We start from the raw sequence: 19,296 nt of genomic DNA, 5'->3' as shown, positions 1-19,296 counted from the left end.
AATGCACGGGGTGATGCTATGAGGGGGAGTAAAGTTAAAATCCGTTGGCATTCGCCCGTGAGCGCGCGCGAGCCGACCCACGGAGGTCTGGCAGTTTATCGCTGCATATATAAGGGGGTACGCCGCGCCGAGCGCGCCGAGCCAGGTGGCTGAGAGAGGAGGCGAGCGCAAGGGGAGAGGGACAGCGGCGCACGGCAGCTGCAGCCGAGCGAGGGGGAGAGGAGAGAGTGTGACGTCACGGTGGAGAGAGAGGCGCGCGGCAGCTGCTGGGGAGAGGAGGCGCGCTGTGACGTCATACCATGACGTCACGGTGCGAGGAGCGGTGCGGGGAGCGGCGCGCACCCGCGCAGCCACGGCGAGGAGGCGGAGCGAGCGCGGTCACGTGGTGAAGTGACGTCACCGCGCCGTTGCTACCGACGCTCCTCTCCGCTTTACGCCGTTGCTAGGGAGAGGAGGACTGCGGACGCCGCCGCCGCCGCCGCCGCCGGCGGGGGAATGTTTGGGGTCGCTTATAAAGTGCATTCGCACTTAATAAAGTGAAGTCAAGAGTTTGACGAAACTTCGTCAGGTCAGGCATCATGATGAGGACGAAGATGCGGTCACTGACCAAGTCAAGGTGAAAACACAGACGTTTCGGGACCTGTACGGGTTCCTTGATCACACTAAGCCGGCGAGAGTGGTAACTCGCTTATAATTCTAAAATGTGACATAATGTGTAGCTTGCAGGCAGATTGCCATCTGTCGTATTGATAGTTTCCTCGGTCGTTTGAATAAACGTGGATTCCAAAAGTAGTCTCGTCGTTGAATTCTTTTCCTTGGCTATTATAGCGGTGTTATCCCAATCGATGGAATGACCATGATTATTGGCGTGCTCGGCCAGCGTGTTCGTCACTTTCCTGTTCTTGCCTGCGTCCCTTTGATGTTCCTGTATCCGATGAAGTTGCCAGTTTCGTCAATGTAACTGCAGCTGTAGTCTACACATGGTATCTGTAGACAACACCGGGGTATCTCTTGCTGTCCAAGCAATCTGTCACGTTCACAAGCTGATTCTTCAGCTTGTTTGACGGCATGTGCGCAACACGAAGGTCATACCTTGCAAAGATACGGCTTAGCGTTGCTGACCCCAGGAATGTATGGATGCCAACGCGTCTTCGAAATGACTTGCCCTGGGGTGGCCTGGGATTCTTCAACATTCTTAATAAACTGTATTGTCTGAAGTTCTTTCCTTATTTCGTCGTCACTTGAGCAAATACGTGTTGCCCGCGTCACAAGAGACGAAGCGACAGATTGCTTGTGACAGGCTGGGTGGCACGAATTAAAATTCAGGTAATGTCCCGTATGCGTAGCTTTCCTGTGCACAGCAAACGAAAGGCTAGTTCTGGTACGGTTCACCTGGACATCAAGGAAAAGAAGGCTGCTGTAACACTCATATTCTGCTGTAAACTGGATGATGGTGGCTTCTGCCGAGTTCAGAAGCAGAAGCCGCGGTGCATCATTCCTATTGATAATGAAGAAGCAGTCGTCCACGTAGAGGACAAATATCTTCGGCTTGGGAGCGAAATCGATGAGGGTCTTCGGCTCAGTGACCTCCATGACCAAATCTGCAGTAGTTACAGATATAAAGCTCCCATGGCAGTTCCGTGGATCTCCTTGTAAAACTGCCCGCGGTAGGAGAAGTACGTGTTGCTTAAGCAAAATTCAAGCAACTCATACACGTGTTCTAACCTGCCATGGTGGCTCAGTGACTAAGGCGTTGTACTGCTGAGCAAGGAGGCCGCGGGTTCGCTTCCCGGCTGCTGCAACCGCTTTTCTGATGGAGGTGAGAAGCAAAAACGCCCCTGTGTACGAGATTTTAGCGCATGTAAAAGATCCCCAGGAGGTCAAAATAAACCGGAGACCCTCACTACGGTGCGCCTCATCACCTGCGTTGCCTCAGCACGTTAAACCCTACAATCAATCAATCATTCAACACACATGTTCTACCTCCAAAGATGTGCGTTCCACGAGCGTTTCGTCCTCTAGCAGGACCTCCTTGCATGTCGCTACGGCCAAGTCGACCGGGACCGAAGTGAAGAGCGACTTGACGTCGAAGGACACCGTTACGTCACCTTCATCCAGGGAAATGTCACGCACTTTCTCCACGAAAGCTGACAAATTGGCAGTGTGTGTTGCCGTTTTTCCAGCGAGCGGGCCCAACACTTCATGTTGGTAGTATCTGGAAAGTCAGTGCAGTGGTGACCTTGTAAAGTCGACGGTGGGCCATAGCGGTACGTCGAACTTATGTACTTTCGGCGTAATGGTGTCCTGCGACGTCAACTCGCTCTTATCTTCGGTTCCTGTAGACTTGGACGCAGCAACATGCAAGGAGGTCCTGCTGGCAGACAAGACGCTCGCGGAACGCACACCTTTGGAGGTAGAACACGTGTGAGTTTCTGGAATTTTGCTTAAACTACACGTACTTCACCTACCGCGGGCAGTTTTACAAGGAGATCCACGGAACTGCCATGGGAGCTTCCAGATCCGTCACTACTGCAAATTTGGTCATGGAGGTCATTCAGCAGAATTTCCCGCCGATTTCGCTCCCAAGCTCAAGATGTTCGTCCGCTACGTGGACGACTGCTTCTGCATTATCAATAGGAAAGATGCCCACAACTCCTGCTTCTTCTCAACCCGATTGAAGCCGCCATCCAGTTCACAGAGGAATTGAATGTGACAGCCGCCTTCCTTTCCTCGATGTCCAGATGAACCGTACCGGAACATTTCGTTTGCTGTGCACAGGAAAGCGACGCATACCAGCCATTACCTGAATTTTAATTCGTGCCACCCAGTCTGTCACAAGCAATCTGTCGCTTCTTCTCTTGTGACGTGGGCAACATGTATTTGCTCAAGTGACGACGAAACGAGGAAAGAACTTTAGACAATACATCAATAATTATTGATGAGCGGGTATCCGGAGAAATTTATTAAGAATGTTGAAGATCGTGTCCTCAATTCCAGGCCATCCCAGGGCAAGTCATTTCGAAGACGTGCCGGCATCCATAGGCTCCTGGGGTCAGCGAAGCTCTAAGCCGTATCTTTGCAAGGCATGACCGCGTTGCGCACATGCCGTCCAACAAGCAGAGAAATCAGCTTATGAACGTGACAGATTGCTTGGACAGCAAGAGATACCCCGGTGTTGTCTACAAGATACCATGTGCAGACTGCAGCTGCAGTTATATCGACGAAACTGGCAACTTCATCAGGAGATTAAAGGAACATCAAAGGGACGCAGGCAAGAACAGGAAAGTGCCGAACACCCTGGCCGAGCACGCCGATAATCATGGCCATTCCATCGATTGGGATAACGCCGCTATAATAGCCAAGGAAAAGAATTCAACCACGAGACTACTTTTGGAATCCGTGTTTATTCAAACGACCGAGGAGACTATCAATACGACAGATGGCAATCTGCCTGCAAGCTCCACATTATGTCACATTTTAGAATTATAAGCGAGTTACCGCTCTCGCCGGCTTAGTGTGATCAAGGAACCCGTACGGGTCCCGAAACGTCTGTGTTTTTACCTTGACTTGGTCAGCGACCGCATCTTCGTCCTCATAAAATAAACTGAGTACATTACGTAGTACATCTGTAGATTTAACACGACAAAACACAAATTGCCTACTGATAAAACAAACTGAGTGCATTACTTAGTACATCTGAATATTTAACATAAAAAACACATATTTCAGAATGGTTTTACATAAAAGTCAGATTTGTCTCCGATTATGAGTTTGAAAAATAGAAGGTGATTTTTACCAGCCAATTTTAACAATATATAAAACCCGAAAACGGACAACCCTAACTATACTGAGCATACTAATAATGTGGGGTGAATTGGGTGGCTCAAGGGGAGAAGCAAATAAAGAATAAAGGACATTTTCTTTAATTTTTACATTTTCAGGTTATTTACTTTATTAATTTTAAATATGCTTTCAGTCAACAAAGCAAAGCAAACTAAGTACTATCAAAAATCCACGCAAAAACATGTTTGAATATTGATCAGAACTTGGTAAATATGTGTGTAAAAGGCTCATTGGGATTCAAGTTAGTTCAGCATTGTGGCCACTGGAAATAGCCCAAGCATTTTTTTTTTCGATGGAGGTGTCCGTGCACTTTGTGTTTCAAAGTAGAAAAGAAAATGTTTCCCCGCCTGTTTGGAGCAAATTCGGGATAACCACTGGCTTCTGCGACTTTTTTTTTTTTCTCTAAGGTTGATTCAGTTATGCTACACCTCTAAAGAACATGCAGAGTGGGTAGAATAAACTTTTAAAGTCCTGTACCTCTTTGAAGCATTTTGAAGCCTGGCTGGGCAATTCTTGCGCCATCCTTGGATGGCTGGCAGGATATCTTGAAGGGAAGCAAAGTGCATCCTTTCGATCAGTCGGACCGCATCTGCGGAAATTCAAAATTGGTCTGAGTGTTAAACATGTGCGTATAAAAACCAAAAAGCATTCTCCCTTTATTTAAAAGCTATACTTTGACAACAAAACAAAGAATGCAAATTTAGGGTGTTTATTGCTTCAGAGCTACGTAATGAGGCTATGCGCCACGTAATGTGGTGGGCTCTGGATTCATTTAGATCACCTGGAGACACTCAACACACCAAAATCTCAACACACAGGCATTCTTGTTTATAGCTTCAACTACAAAAGTGACTGCTGTAGCTAGGATTAGACCTGCATCTGTGGCCTTAGCAGTGCAACGTTTTGGCCACTATAGACCGCCGCTACTTTGACGAGATGGGCATGAGGCAAGCCCGATTAGGTACCAACCTGGGCTGTTTGGGAATTTTGAGGTGAGCTTGCTGTGGAGGGTCACTTGTCATAAACTGGGGGCTTCCACCTATTTCTTCACAATGCATAAATTTGCGCTAGTTGGTTCGAACTGTGAAACACGGTTAAACAGCGCAGTAAACATGGGACAACAAAGGAGACCACACAGGACTAGCGCTGGTCCTGTGTGGTCTCCTTTGTTGTCCCGTCTTTACCGCGCTACTTAACCATGTTTTATATTTATTCCCCTTTGACTATTGTTTCGTTCACAATTTTCTCTTCGTCTGCCCAAATCAGTGGGTCGTCACCACAGCACCTAATTTTGAACACATGCATATCTTGCGATGATTTCCGTCGCACGCTTTGGTTGCACACAATCTCTCAGCTTCCATGGCACCGATTGCGCAAAAAACAACAAGAACGAAGAAAGAAACGACAAGGACGAGTGCGCTCGTCCTTGTCATTTCCTTCTTTGTCCTTGTTGTTTTTTGCGCAATCGGTGCCATGGATAGATTACAACTAGGCCGGCTCACGGTGTTGCTCTCAGCTTCACTAGCTCAGACCGAGGATGGTGACGTCTTCAAGCCATCACAAGTGTCATTCAAGCACCCCAACTTGCCTCACACTCCACAAGCATGCAGCAGGCATGGATGCCATGGTAACACCAGTGCCTCGTCTCACACACCATTACCACTTAAAATGTCACCGCAGGCTTGAGAGCCAAAATTTTTGTAACTCCAGCCATGATCGTTTGAAGCAACACAGAAACAATAAAATCAGGCAACAGGAACAGCACTGAGCTAGCACGAAATGAACCGCATTATTCGCACCGCTGTCGGCGCGCCTTTCCAACCATACAAATGGAGTCTGCGCTGCTGCTCTCGTGCTACCAAGCAATTGAGAGGCTATTAGGGCATAATAACCCTATGAGAAGGAGCAAGAAGCTGGACGATTTTGGCTCCGACAAATATAAAAATGCTTTGGGCTGTATTTGCTTATATCTGCGATCTTCTCCTGCAGCTTTGTTCGATTTAGTGTGGGAATCGTTCATCTCAGCATCCAAGCAACTTGCTCCATTTTACTCTGTGGTAAATGTTAACTTAAAATGTATGATTTCCACTTATTTCTGCACAAGACACAAATAAAACTGGACATACTTGATGTCATTGGCACTATAAGAGAAAAATGGAAGTGCGAAGCAAATTGCATCACATCCTGCTAATGGCTATACACTGTGTAAAATATGGAAGGTTTTACACACCAAGGACATATCTCGGCTATCAGGCATGCCGTTGTGTAAAGCTACTGAATAATTTAAACCAGTTGGAGATTTTTAACATGGACCTAAATCATGACAGTTGGGAGATTTTTCACAATGCTAATCAAATATGCTTTAGGTGGATTTGCTAGCAAAAAATTCGATTAAAAAAAAGAAGCACTGGTAGACACAACATCAACATTAAAGATGTACTGCGTACTGCTATAAGGCACACTGCAGATCTTATAACATTAAGTTGCACAAGGTGCTGGCTCGTCGATTCTTGATAATTTGAAAAATACACTTACTGCATGATTACATGAGGACGGGGACACGAGGACGACAGAGTGATCTATCTGTTGAGAGTAATGATGAGAAGTACATGTGTTGTTGCTTCTTCAAAGAACAAGTTTTGTGCTCATCCTGTTATCCTCCTGCTTGGCTATCATTTAATCATGCAGTGTGTACTTTTTATATAGGTTAATCCCTTTTGGCTTAATACTGATACAGCTTATATTGATTTAGGAAGTGCATTTTCAGGAAGCATCTTGGAGAATGAGAGGGGGTCTTTCACGCTGACAATGTCAGAATGCAGCTTGCTAGTGGGCACATGCACGATGTATGCACTGCGTTTCTTGAAAATGAGTGCGAGAGTTTCACTGATGTGTGGGACGTAGGTAATTGCTGCACGTTTTGATGCAGTCCTTGTGGCTGTCTAAAGCATTATATTCAAAAAGAAGCGAAGAGGGCGACTAGCAGGAATCCGCATTGACATTAGCAGGCAGAAGCGTCCACAAGGCCTGTGTCAAAACGTGCTTCAATTCTCGTCCTACACATCAATCAAGCTTTTGCACGCATTTTCAAGAAACACAGTGTTCACATCGAGCACGTGCCCACTAGCAAGCTACGTTCTGACATTGTCAGCGTGAAAGACCCCCTCTCGCGCTTCAAGCTTCCCGGTGTTGTTTATTAGATTCCGTGCGCCGAATGCAAATCAGTGTACATTGGCGAAACAGGCAATCTGCACAGAAGATTAATGTAGCACCGGAACGAAGTGAACAAGGGCCATGCAAAAACGAAGCCCAAACCAGCCCTTATACCAGAGAAGGTCGCATCCCTGAAAGGTATTGCATGTGATATCTGGCATCAGAACTCATAGCTAACTCATAATTTAGCAAAAGCAAGCATCCCCTAATATGAAACTTCTGGCACAATAAATGGTCTCACATTGTGCCTGAATGCCATTCATGAATAATGGTTTGATGCAGGCCCAGCATGTGTTAGCTTACAAGAAAAAAAGCTGCAGGGTATTAGTTTATTCCCCAAAGTGTTGCTTTTTACTGGCAACCTGTTTGGCAATATTTGTTACCCTTTTACCACATTGTCTTTTGTTCACAAGGTCATTGAACCCTTAATTATTCTCTCTATCTACAGCTCTTTTTTCAGATCTATGTGGCTAGGACTGCGTCTGCGGAGCCCACTGAAGCAAGGATAAAGGTGGTGCGAAAGCACCTTTCGCAAAAGCTCGGCGACATGCAGCGCAAATAAATAAGTGAGCAGCACAAAATGAACTCCTCTATTTTTATTTTGCTAAAAGGCCTACATGCTTGCCAAACTTGTAAACCAGTTCCACACCTCACAGCATGTGTCCTAAGTCAATCTCGTCATCGGACCTATAGCTTCACCAACAGACTGCATTCAGACCAACAGACTGCATTCAGACCAACAGACTGCATTCAGACCAACAGACTGCCATCAGACCAACAGACCGATATGCCGAATTTCCGGATTGACTGTCGGTCCAACAGCCTGAATGTCTGTTGGGATTTCTCCAACGCCGACAATTGTCGGCCTTGCGCCATTAAACGTGATGTTATCGTCACCATTAGGTGATTTTGTTAAATTTTTTCACGATTTTTTTTTCAGTCGTCCGGTATTATGTGAGAAAGAATTCAGGGACGCAACTTCTGTGTACTTTTTGCCCGGTGCGTGCTGAATGACAGTACAGTGAGGCCGCAACAGACAGACAAGGAATTCAGGCCCCTACATGTTATGGGCCCCGTGTGTTCTTTGTGTGGGGCCGATAGTGCGCAGCCAACAAGTGTGGGGGTGTGTGTGTATGCGCGTGAAGCCGTGAACATGCACACAGCTTCCCAGTCTCGCATAGCGGCCGGTGATGGCCATAGCGGCCGGTGATGACTGTGGGATGGTTGAAAGAGAGCTGTCGCCTTCTTGCCAGCCTGCGGCTGCCACTGCGGCGCAGCTCTCTTACTGTGGGATGGTTGAAAGAGAGCTGTCGCCTAGCCGAAAAAAACCATTGGCCGACCAATTGGTCCAATTTGCAACCCAATGGGTCCAAATGGCAACCCAATTGGTCCATTTGGACCTATTGGAGCGATTCGAATTGGTCCCATTTGCTCGAATAGGATCGCCAGTTGGCCCAATTGGACCTATTGGAGCGATCCGAATTGGTCCCATTTGCTCGAATAGGATGGCCAGTTGGCCCAATTGGACCCATAAAGTTAATACTACTGACTGCTCCAACATGATCACCCAATCGGGGAGCCATTTTGGATAGTATTTGGATAGTATTCAATTACGACAGCCATTTGCTGGAAGTTAGTTCTTTCTCTCACCCTTAATCTGAAACCTTCAGAAATGTTCAAAACTTCAACCTTTACAAATGTATATTTATGAGACGATTAATTTTGATATTACAATCAGCAATTCAAGATAAAGTTTCTCTGCCCTGTACATCTCTTACGACGTTTTAGCTTCCATTTTTTCTCTGCATTTGTTCGTTTCTATATGCCTTGCTTCTTTTTTGGTTATGTAAGCTGTGTTCAATTCTCCACTGCTCTTTCCGTATTTCATCGTTGTCCTTCTAGTCTTCCTTTACCACTTCGTTTACACCCTTTTCATGTATAGGTACCTAAAAACTTAAGCTGCCCACTTTCGTTGATCCATTGCTCTCAACCTCATCTCAAAACATATTTTACTATGTGTATCTCAAACTTCAAACGACGCCTAGCCCATATCTCCCTGTACTGCTTCGTTAGTTGTTTATCCATGTGCGCCTAAGGCCAAACGGCCTACCGTTCTCTGGTTCACTTCAAGGCCTGATAGAACATCTGATTTTAAGCACAGTACAGCATTCGCAAATGTGAGACCCGGAATAACCACTCCTTTCCACATCCCTCTCACCCCTTCATATTTGTTATACCCCCACACAGATCTATGCTTCAATATAGCTGCGTTTCGCTTTCCTTTAATCTTACGTTGCTCCTCGTGACTTCTTAAGTAGTTGCCTCCTTCGTTTATCCACACTGCCAAATATTTATATTCCTTGACTCTGGGTGATTCGCCATGCGGGAATGACACTGCGTCAGTGGTAGCGTCATTGAAAACCATTATTCCAGATTTTTCAGTTCTAAAATTTTACCCGAAGTCTGTGGCTTCCTGGCCACTATTATTTATGAGCCGTTGCATGTCGCTCTGGTTATCAGCTAAAAGAACAATGTAGCCTGCGTATAACATTCCCGGAATACTCTGCTGTACCACTTCGCCTTGCCACATATGCCTAGGTTGAACCCTAAATGACTTCTTTCTAGTTTCTTTTTTTAACCCTGCCATATAAAGCATAAACAGTATTGGACTCAAAGGGTATCCCTGTTTCTGTCCTCGATGGGTGTTGGCCTGCTGGGCGTATTTCTGTCCTTCCGATGTCAGATGCACTCTATTGTCTTTATTGCTATAAGTAACTGTATTAACTCGCAATTTAAGCCCTAGAGTTTCAGCACCCTCCACATCAGTTCCCTGTTTACGTTGTCATATATGCCCCTTTAATGTCCAAGAACGTAATCCATAATGGTCTATTCTGAGCTTTCGCGATTTAAATTCACTGTTCTATCACAAAAAATGACCATGTAAGCGCCTGTCCTGTCTAAATCCATTCTGCAGTTCCCCAAGGACTTCATTTGCATCCATCCATGCTTCAATTTCTGATTTTATCACCCGCAACACGAATGACCACTGATGTTACTGTAAGTGGTATGTATGAATCAATACTGGTCGTTCTGCCTCTGCCTTTATATTGTGAGCCTTGTTTGCGGCTAAAGCTTGTCTGCCACCGTAGGCAGCAATTGCTAACCATCATCACCACCGGCTTGCGGACATTACTTCTTCATTCCTTGTACATGCTCAACATCACCGACGATTCCTCTTTATCGACGGATCACAATCAGTGTTCGGCTGGATTGCCATCTTGAATTTCTGCTTATTCGCCTCCTAATAAAGGAGCTAAGAAGCAACGGTCCTGTCGCCTCCTAACAACGTCCTCACAATATATAAATTCATCCTATACTCTGCAGCCAATCCTCCGGTATTTGCTGGGTTTGCATCACCTTATCTTGTGGCCTGATCAATGATGCCTTACGTTTTGGTCCAAGCAGGTTTATCAGCTGCGTTGGTATTCCGTTTGGGCCCACTGCTGTTTGGGGGAAACCTTTTGCTCTGCTTTTTTACAATAAAGGTTTCTCAAATTTATTTCCCTTGCCGCAGTCTTCTGTGGCGCGGTTGTCATCGGTGTAGGCTTCACTTCCTCTATTTCCTAAATTCCTCACCTATCTCCCAATGAATATGCGCCAATGCCTGCTCTCCTTCAAAATGTTTCCCCCATCATCTATTAGAATTTTTGATGGACATTGTTTTTTGAACCCACTGCTTTTTACATGGCTTAAAAACTTCTTGTATGCGCTTTTGTCCTCCTTCCGTATTCATGCCATCCATATTTATTGGTCGCTTTTTTGCTTGAGCTGTGCTTGCGCCATTCTCTGCACTTCCAGTTTTTTCTCCCGGTAGCTCGTCCATTTTACAACGAAGCTGTTAGTGTCTCGTTGGTTGGAAATTATCGTGTCGTAAACAGAAAACCCAGGCAGGACTTACAGTTCTGGCCCAAGGCACTGAGCGCATGCGTCAGGGTAATCAGGCATACAGCTGCCCCCGAAAATGGGGGTTGGCGTCAATCGAGTGCCAGCGTGTGCGCCAGTACCCAGCATTTGCCGCCACAGATGCCGAGCGCAAGCGACAAGACCGCCGAGATGACGAGGAACATTTCATACCATTTCCCATCAGCACGTGTAGTCGTTTTCAGTAGCTTCGCTGGACATGCACTTTCGCAGGGCGGGATGTCGGCCAATTATTTTCCTTCACTACCTCCGGTTCCATATACCAGTTCTTTTTGCCTCTCTATGTTCTGTCGACGCCTTTTTTTGTGGGTCAATTGCCTATTTTATTTCTTTATTCCAGTAGCTTCTCTGTTTCTCTTCCATTTCCATCGCTTTCGTTGCTTAACTAGCTTCTTCCATCTTATGCTTTATGAACCCGATCATTTCGTCGTAATCCCAATGTTTGTCTAGGTACTTAATAATTTCGCCTTCCATCACATCAGCGATGATCTTTAACTGTTCATTGTTAAAATTAGTCCATCCGGCTTTACCTATTTCTAAATTTGTCCGGGTTGCGCCTCCAAAGGGCAAGGTAAGCCACTTGTGGTCGCTTCCTAAGCTGTCTGTTCCATTTCCATCTATCCTCATTTCCCGCAACCTTTCGTATACTGCTTCGGAGACTAGACTATAGTTAGGGTTGTGCGTTTTCGGGTTTTGATTGATTGTAGGGTGTAACGCGCCGACGCAACGCAGGCGATGAGGCGCGCCGTAGTGGAGGGCTCCGGATTAATTTTGACCACCTGGGGATCTTTAACGTGCGCCGAAATCTCGTACACACGGGCGTTTTTGCTTTTCGCCTCCATCAGAAAAGCGGCCGCCGCGGCCGGGAATCGAACCCGCGACCTCGTGCTCAGCAGCGCAACGCCTTAGGTTTTCGGGTTTTATATTGTTTTAAAATGTGGGGTAAAAATCGGGTGCTATTTTTCGAATTGATAATCGGGGAGAAATCGGGGTTTTTTTTTTTTGTAAAAGTGTTCCGAAATTCGTTTTTTTTCGGATGAAATCCACATGTGTGCTATGTAATACACTCAGTTTATTTAATCGAAAGTTATACGAGCTTCCTAACTCTAAGGGGTAAAATTGGTGTTTGTTTCGAGCAGGTAATCAAGGGGATCGCATGGTTTTCTAATAAGTACTGTCCGACATTTTGCGTTTGTTTCGAAATAAATCAGCAATGACAGTAAAAAGCATTGATGACTTCTAGGAAATGAAAAATGTTATTCACGAAAGGCTGGTCCTCGAATTTTTACGCATCCTTTTTTAGATACACTATCCTCCGCATGCGCAAAATGTCCATCTCCATTCGAAACCTGTCCCATCGTTGAACGTATTTCAGTTGGGAGAAAGTTCTCTCGACATCCATTAGCTAGGAACATCAATGTCAGTGCAGCATGTTCTTTCTAGCCTGGGGTACCGAGCGGCAGAGTTAGAAAGCTGTGTTTGATCGATTGTAGGGTTTAACGCGCCAACGCAACGCAGGCGATGAGGCGCGCCGTAGTGGAGGGCTCCGGATTTATTTTGACCACCTCGGGACCTTTAACGTGCGCCGAAATCTCGTACACACGGGCGTTTTTGCTTTTCGCCTCCATCAGAAAAGCGGCCGCCGCGGCCGAGAATCGAACCCGCGACCTCGTGCTCAGCAGTGCAACGCCTTAGCCACTGAGCCACCGCGGCGGGTAGAAACCTGTGTTTGTGGGGCTTGCTTCCAGCAAGTACTGGTTGAGAACGGCGGACCGTCAGCGCACGATTGTGTAGATCGCTACTTTGAAAAGGCCCATTTGTGGAGAAATCGGGTTTAACCCGATTCTCCTGAAGCATGTTCGGGGTGTAAAAAATCCCGATTTTACCCGAAAACGAACAACCCTAACTATAGTCAATGCTGGACTGTCGGTTACCACTTACCCACGTTATTTGTCCGTCGCACTTGTTTACTGCGTTTACTATTACTAGCCTGTTTTTCCTACATAGGTCTATTACAAAAGAGCTGTTGTGGTCTGTGTATCGATCTAAACCTTCTATGTGGGCATTCATATCTCCAACTAAGATTATTTCACCGTAATCTTTAAACTCGTTATTATCTCTTCTCAGACAGTTTAAAGGGGTCCTGAAATACCTTCCGCCGATGCATAGATGTACATGTAACCAAATGAAGCAATGTATTAGCAATCTCCTCCCGCAATAATTTTGTTAAAGCGATGAGTATTAGCTGAGAAATCATAAATCAAAAACCGCGCATTATCGTCGTGCCACGTTTCCTCCTCCTTTCAACTTGCTCTCCGCTGTTGACGGCGGTGAGCCTTCCCTCCCATGATGCTGCGCTCCGCAGCGGTGACGTACTTCCGCTATTGCACTGCACAGACTGCCGTCTGCTACGGGCAAGCTTTGTTGACACCATGAATCCCGCACTCCGCTCACGGCTGGAAAAGCGAACGAAAAATCTGGCCGCATGTGTGCGACGGCCTGGCCTTGCCCCTTCGCGGTGTACGTTGCTGAAGTTCATATCGGCGGCGCGTGACTTTTTATCGGCGGCGAACTCGCAGCCGCACGGGGAGGATCGTGCGATCGTTCTCTTTGATGCACCGCGCACTGTTTATCCAAAAAGCGCCGTATCAGATGTGGCCCCGCTGGTGCCGGGTCTTATTTTGCGGCGGTGGTAATTCCTGCCGGCGGCATGTGAAAAATTCATTTTAAACCGATACAGAACCCGTGCACAAAACGCTTCCATCATGTGACCAGTTCCGCTTGGGGCGACGCGTGGTGGAGAGCGGCAACGTTGGCAAAACATGCTCCGCCGCGGCTCTGAGCTTTCTAGCGCTGGAGCGAGCGCCATTTCATTGACAATCTCAAGCATCGGGTGCCTTGGCAACAAGGCACAAACCGCTCTACGGTTTGTCAGTTACGGTTCCGTGATCCCGGTTCAACTCGGGGCCCACCTCGCGACATGTGGGCACTGCAGGCGTACCACTCACTCCCATTGGGAAGTGCGAGATGCGTTGTAATACTTGTAAGATGAGTAATACTTGTAATAGATGCGTTGTAAGATGAGTAATACTTGGCACAGATGATGTTGACGACCCAATCTAACGATTGCGCTAGTTCATTTAGTGCGCTCAAAACGCCTTTCAGGGCCCCTTTAACATTTCAATCTCCTTCCTATAGCCCCGCTGCCGGTCCGCAGAATCCCAAATATTAAGCATGCATTTTTTCCCGTTATCGTGCCTTTAACCCATAGATGCTCCTTACAGCTTTGATGCAGTCTCTGCAAGTCGATATCTCAACTGCTTCCCCTTTCTTCATTCCTACGGTCCTGCTACATTCTTCCCAGACATAATTGCCTATGACAGGGCAGGTGGGGCTTCTATATACCTCGGAGGCGAGTCTCGGCTAAGGCGTACACGCTTATTTCTTCCCGTTGAAGTTTTTTTTTTCTATTTTCACCCACTTATCATGTTTTCTGCCACCCTGTATATTTATGTAGCTGATTAAATATTTATTTCATTTGTTTTCCACTTTCGCTTTCCGCTTACGAGGTTTATTTTAGTATCTTACTACATTGTCCTCTCTCTTGTTTCCACTTAAATCGCCTTTGTCTACGTTCTCAGCTAGGTTTGGCTTACTCCCAGCGTTGAGTGTGCATACGTCTCTCGCTCCCCATTTGTCACCTAGTTTGCCTTCCTTAGCTTCGCGTGACCCTATAAAAAAGCTACCGCTCTCCCGCCGAGAAATGCATCAGACTCGTAGAAAGTACTCACGAGACGTCAGAGATCAGGGAACCACCCTCCCCTACCCCAGAAAATTCGCCCGCCCTGACGCTGTCCTCATTCGACGTGCACAAACGGGCACGCTACCAACACAACACATACAACACTACATAGACGGGCTTCCAGGCACACCATAATGCTCACACTGCGACCAATACCCCAACCATGAACACACCCTCTGGACATGCCCAAACATACAAAGCACCCTGACATCTTCCCTGCAACCGACTCCTGCCACAAAGCGCCCTACTTGCTGGGAGGCATGGGTCACACCCCCTAAGGAGCTTGAAGAGCTCCATTGGACCACGCTTGTGAACCACATTAAAACACGCCAGGACTATAGATAGTTAGGACTATAGCCAGGACTATAGTCCCTGTAACCTAACCAAGAAGCCGAGCAGTCCTTGGACACAGGTGTCAAAACAAGGTTAATCTCTCTCTCTCTCTCTCTCTCTCTCTCTCTCTCTCTCTCTCTCTCTCTCTCTCTCTCTCTCTCTCTCTCTCTCTCTCTCTCTCTCTCTCTCTCTCTCTCTCTCTCTCTCTCTCTCTCTCTCTTAAGCCTCACCCTTCCTTGTTTCCTAGTCTGGGGCTGAAGTGAATCCCATTCCAGTAAAAAACTTGCCTCAGTCCAATGGGGCTTATTAACCCTGTTTACGTCTATCACGTCAAACTCGAGCTCTCTACCACGCCTCTCAATCTCGCTGTTAGTAGAGACTACTGCTCATTCGGTGTTCACGCTCCGCTCTGTCACCTCCGGCACGATGCAGACTACTTATCAGCACGTTTGGGGTCATCGCATCCTCGCTAGCGCCATCTTCTGGTTCGCTTGGAACACCCTTTCTGTTGACTGGAGCAAGGCGACCAGCTGCTAAACAGGCTTCTCTATACGGCTTCAGTAACCTGGGGTAGACCGGCAGAGTCGTGGGTGACCTACATTGTTTTTTCCCCCTTTTTGCTGCAACGTGTTCTATTGGGTCAATTCTACGCACTCTTGTCGAAAATAAGGATAGTTTGCTATATTTTAGGTCGGTTTAGCGTATACAAGCACGCTGTAGTCACCCGGTTCTTTAATTACGACGCGAGAAATAGGCGAATGTGGGGTGCGTTTAGGTGGCCAGGTTCCCAGGTTTGTCAAATACGCTGCCTGGGCGTTCCGCTATACGGCGCATATATTGCTACAGGCGGCACGTTGTAATCTGAAACGTTCTCTTCTTCCCCGGAGCGCAAAATGACCACCGATTGCACCACCGCGTTCCGTTGCTTACCGCTGTAACCGGTCGCTGCTGAAGACCGAATACGCATACAAATTAAGTCCAATGACCGTGTCGGCCGCGAAAGGAACAATTTCACGGCTGCTACGAACACTGACGAAGGGAAATAAGCGGAATGGCGAGTATAGTTCGGTGATGACGTCATGACAAACGAGAAAAAAAAAAGGGAGAAGGAAGAAAACAGCCCATGGCGGTTGTGCTCGAGCATCGCGCGCGGTGGTTTATCGCGGGGCCGACACGGGCATTGCGGCGGCCAGCGAGCGCCCAGAACTTCGGCTCGCTGCATGAACCAATGGAGGGTGACGGCCACTGAAGAATCGCGGTGAGCGGGCCTCATTCGAGACGGAAAAGCTCCGGAACTCAAGTACAGTTACCATGGCGGGACGTGATGCTGGCGACAGATCCCTCGACGACAAAGAGAACCAGAGGACCCTAAACAAGATTCCCGAGCAACCTGAGAAGGCCGAGGAGTTCGTGCAGGAGACCGTGACCAACAGGCAGGCCCTGAGAGAGCTTTCGTCTAATCCGGATTCCCAACCATCGCCCAGGGGAGATTGGCGCAAGCGGGAGACGGCTCCTGCAGGCAGGTCATTGGGACTACCTGCTTCTTTCGAAAACTCATTTTCTCTAAGTGACCTCGACGTACTGGAAGACTCATCGGCTAACGATGCCCCGACCGGGAATGCAAAAGAGGACGCACATGACGGGACTGGTCTCGCTCTCGCGCAGCTTGCCACACGCGAGGGAGATGATGCCAGCATCATTCGTACAGGAGGTCCCGAATGTGGAACTGCAGCGCCCATCCAGAGCCTCCCCGATTTCCAGGGGGCTGAAGGGGAGCCGTCAGGTGTCCTGAACCTAACCATCCGCACATTCGACATGATGTCCTACACTGAAACTCGGGATAAAGAGATGAGCGAACTGTACTGGCATGACGTGTTTAACCACCTGAGGAACCGAGAGCAACAGCTTCTACCAGACCCATGGTACATGCACAGACAGCCCCACGTTGCTTCGTATATGCGCAGCGACGTCGTGGACTGGCTTGTAGCCTTGGCTGATGAATACGGCCTTCACGATGAGAAACTGTTCTTGGCAGTTTCCTACATCGACCGCTTCCTGTCCCTGATGTCTGTGCAGCGCAACTGTCTCCAACTGCTCGGCACAGCTGCTCTCTTCACTGCGTGTAAGTTCGAGGGAGGATATCAGCTACGGTGCAGCGAGCTGCTCTACGCCACCGGTGACATCTACACCAAAGAGGATCTGCTGTGCATGGAACGAGATATGCTCAAAGTTCTTGACTACAACATTTGTGCCCCGACCATCTACTACTTCCTGCGGCGTTTTGGGGAAGTCAGCAAGGCCCCGGCCGGTGTCAGATTTCTGGCCCAGTACTTTTGTGAGCTCGCCCTGCTGGACGATGACCCGTACCTGCGGTTCCCTCCCAGTTTGATTGCTGGCGCTGCCCTGAGCCTCGCCAATCACACTCTCGACCGGCCGCCGTGGGGGCGTGAGCTCGCTGAGTACTCTGGGTACCAGGTTGCACATTTCCAGGAGTGCCTCCCCTGCCTTCACACAAGCTTGTCTAACGCGCCCAACCGCTCGCAGAAGGCCGTCGCAAACAAGTTCAACACAGCAAGCTACCTTTACGTCGCCCGCATCAAACCCTCCACTAGCCTTCCATGCTGATGACTTCCAAAGATTACATGGCCACCACGAATAAACCCCGAGGAGCACTTCTCTCAATGATGAGCACCTTTTGTAGTTCATTTTTTTCCTGCCACTTGAAAATTTTCATCCCTGCATTTACTTTAATATAGCGTGGATTTAAGGTATTATAGTTCGCAATGGTCAGCAAAATATTTAGAATCACTTGAGTGATACATAAAATGACAAATGGATAGAAAGCAGTATTGCAGATGAGCACCCCCATTCCATTCCAATTCCATGCCGTGGAATTAGAACTTGCCGCAATGCATTTATTTTCAATTCCTCGTGGTGACTAAACGTTGCCCATTCCCACTCCTGGAACATACAGGCAGTTCAATTCCATTTCTAAAATTCCTCAACGTAGAAACTGCCCAGTGATGCTTTATCCAGTTACCGATGCACTTTATATGAAGCTGATCGACGCTATCATACGCGTTAAAAATGGAAAAATGTGCAAAACATGCCACCTATAGGCGTTCGCAGGGTTCCAGATTAGGGGGGGGGGGGGGGGGTGCGAAGTCTTTACCGCGGCGCCCCCCCCCCCCCCCCCCTTTCCCCGGCAACTCTCGACCTCTTTCCATGCGTAAGGATTAAGAAGAAATGCGTAAAAATGTATAAACTTGATATTGTCTATTCTGAAACTCTTTTTACGAGGCTGTTTTGATCGGTGCTGCTACGCACGTTTTTTACGAGGAAAAGTAGAAAGAGGACGAGCTCCGGAATAGATACAAAAATGAAAATTAAGTGATAACGTGTTTCTCACAGCGGCCTGCTTTTGGTCCCCGCCTTTCCGGGGCTGAAAGTAAACAGCCTTTGGAAGGTAACGTGAGGGTCCTTCGGCTGCCATGATCGGGAAAAAAACACGCGGGGTCACACCCTTACGGGACAGGTTCGATTGAGTTAAGGCACGGGGCAAATTTGCCCCCCCCCCCCCCCCCTGTGCGCACGCCTATGCCTGTCACCGATGTTGAGGGCCGGTAGCAAATTGATATATCTTGTACCAAACAACCGCCTTGCTAATGCAAAATAGGGCAGTATTTCCAGAAGTATTTTCATGTTCAACGTGCTTTAATGGCTTGCTCTTCCGCGACGCGAGAGGAAGCAGCTGTTACGTTGATGTCTGCTTTTTCCGTTTCGATGCACAGCCTGTGGCGTACTATTTTGCTATCTGCTTCGCGTCCCATCGCACCAGCGGGATTAGTCTGAGTAACTCACAGGAATGTCGTGCGCGTAACTCGCTCGCATTTGCATGTATGGCGAACTCATTGAACTGAATTAAGGGCTCCGTCTCGAGCGAGAACTCCTAATGTTCGAATCTGCCCAGCCGCACACCAGGGCCGTCCACAGACTTAAATATACTCTAGGTGCGGCGGAGGTAGCACGGGAGTATGGATTCGTCGCCCGTTTCACGGTGCCTGCGGCGCATGACATGAGACAACTACAGCCCCCTGAAAAATCCTACCGATGATATCCCCACT

The 19,296-nt window shown here is 47.7% G+C and overlaps 1 protein-coding gene across 1 annotated transcript; it reads left to right on the top strand.

The window, feature by feature from the left end:
* Positions 1-16,361: 16,361 nt before the first annotated feature.
* Positions 16,362-17,814, top strand: LOC144173289 (G2/mitotic-specific cyclin-A-like). Its single transcript, XM_077701776.1, has one exon. It carries the CDS (start codon positions 16,484-16,486, stop codon positions 17,795-17,797), a length of 1,314 nt encoding a protein of 437 aa, XP_077557902.1. The 5' UTR covers positions 16,362-16,483; the 3' UTR covers positions 17,798-17,814.
* Positions 17,815-19,296: the final 1,482 nt, after the last annotated feature.

The sequence above is a fragment of the Haemaphysalis longicornis genome, unplaced genomic scaffold (genome assembly GCF_048455015.1).
Source record: "Haemaphysalis longicornis isolate Haplotype H1 unplaced genomic scaffold, Haemaphysalis longicornis Haplotype H1 scaffold_1, whole genome shotgun sequence".
NCBI lineage: Eukaryota > Metazoa > Arthropoda > Arachnida > Ixodida > Ixodidae > Haemaphysalis > Haemaphysalis longicornis.
The sequence above is the reverse complement of the archived record's forward strand: the minus strand, read 5'-3'. Positions and strand labels throughout refer to the sequence as shown.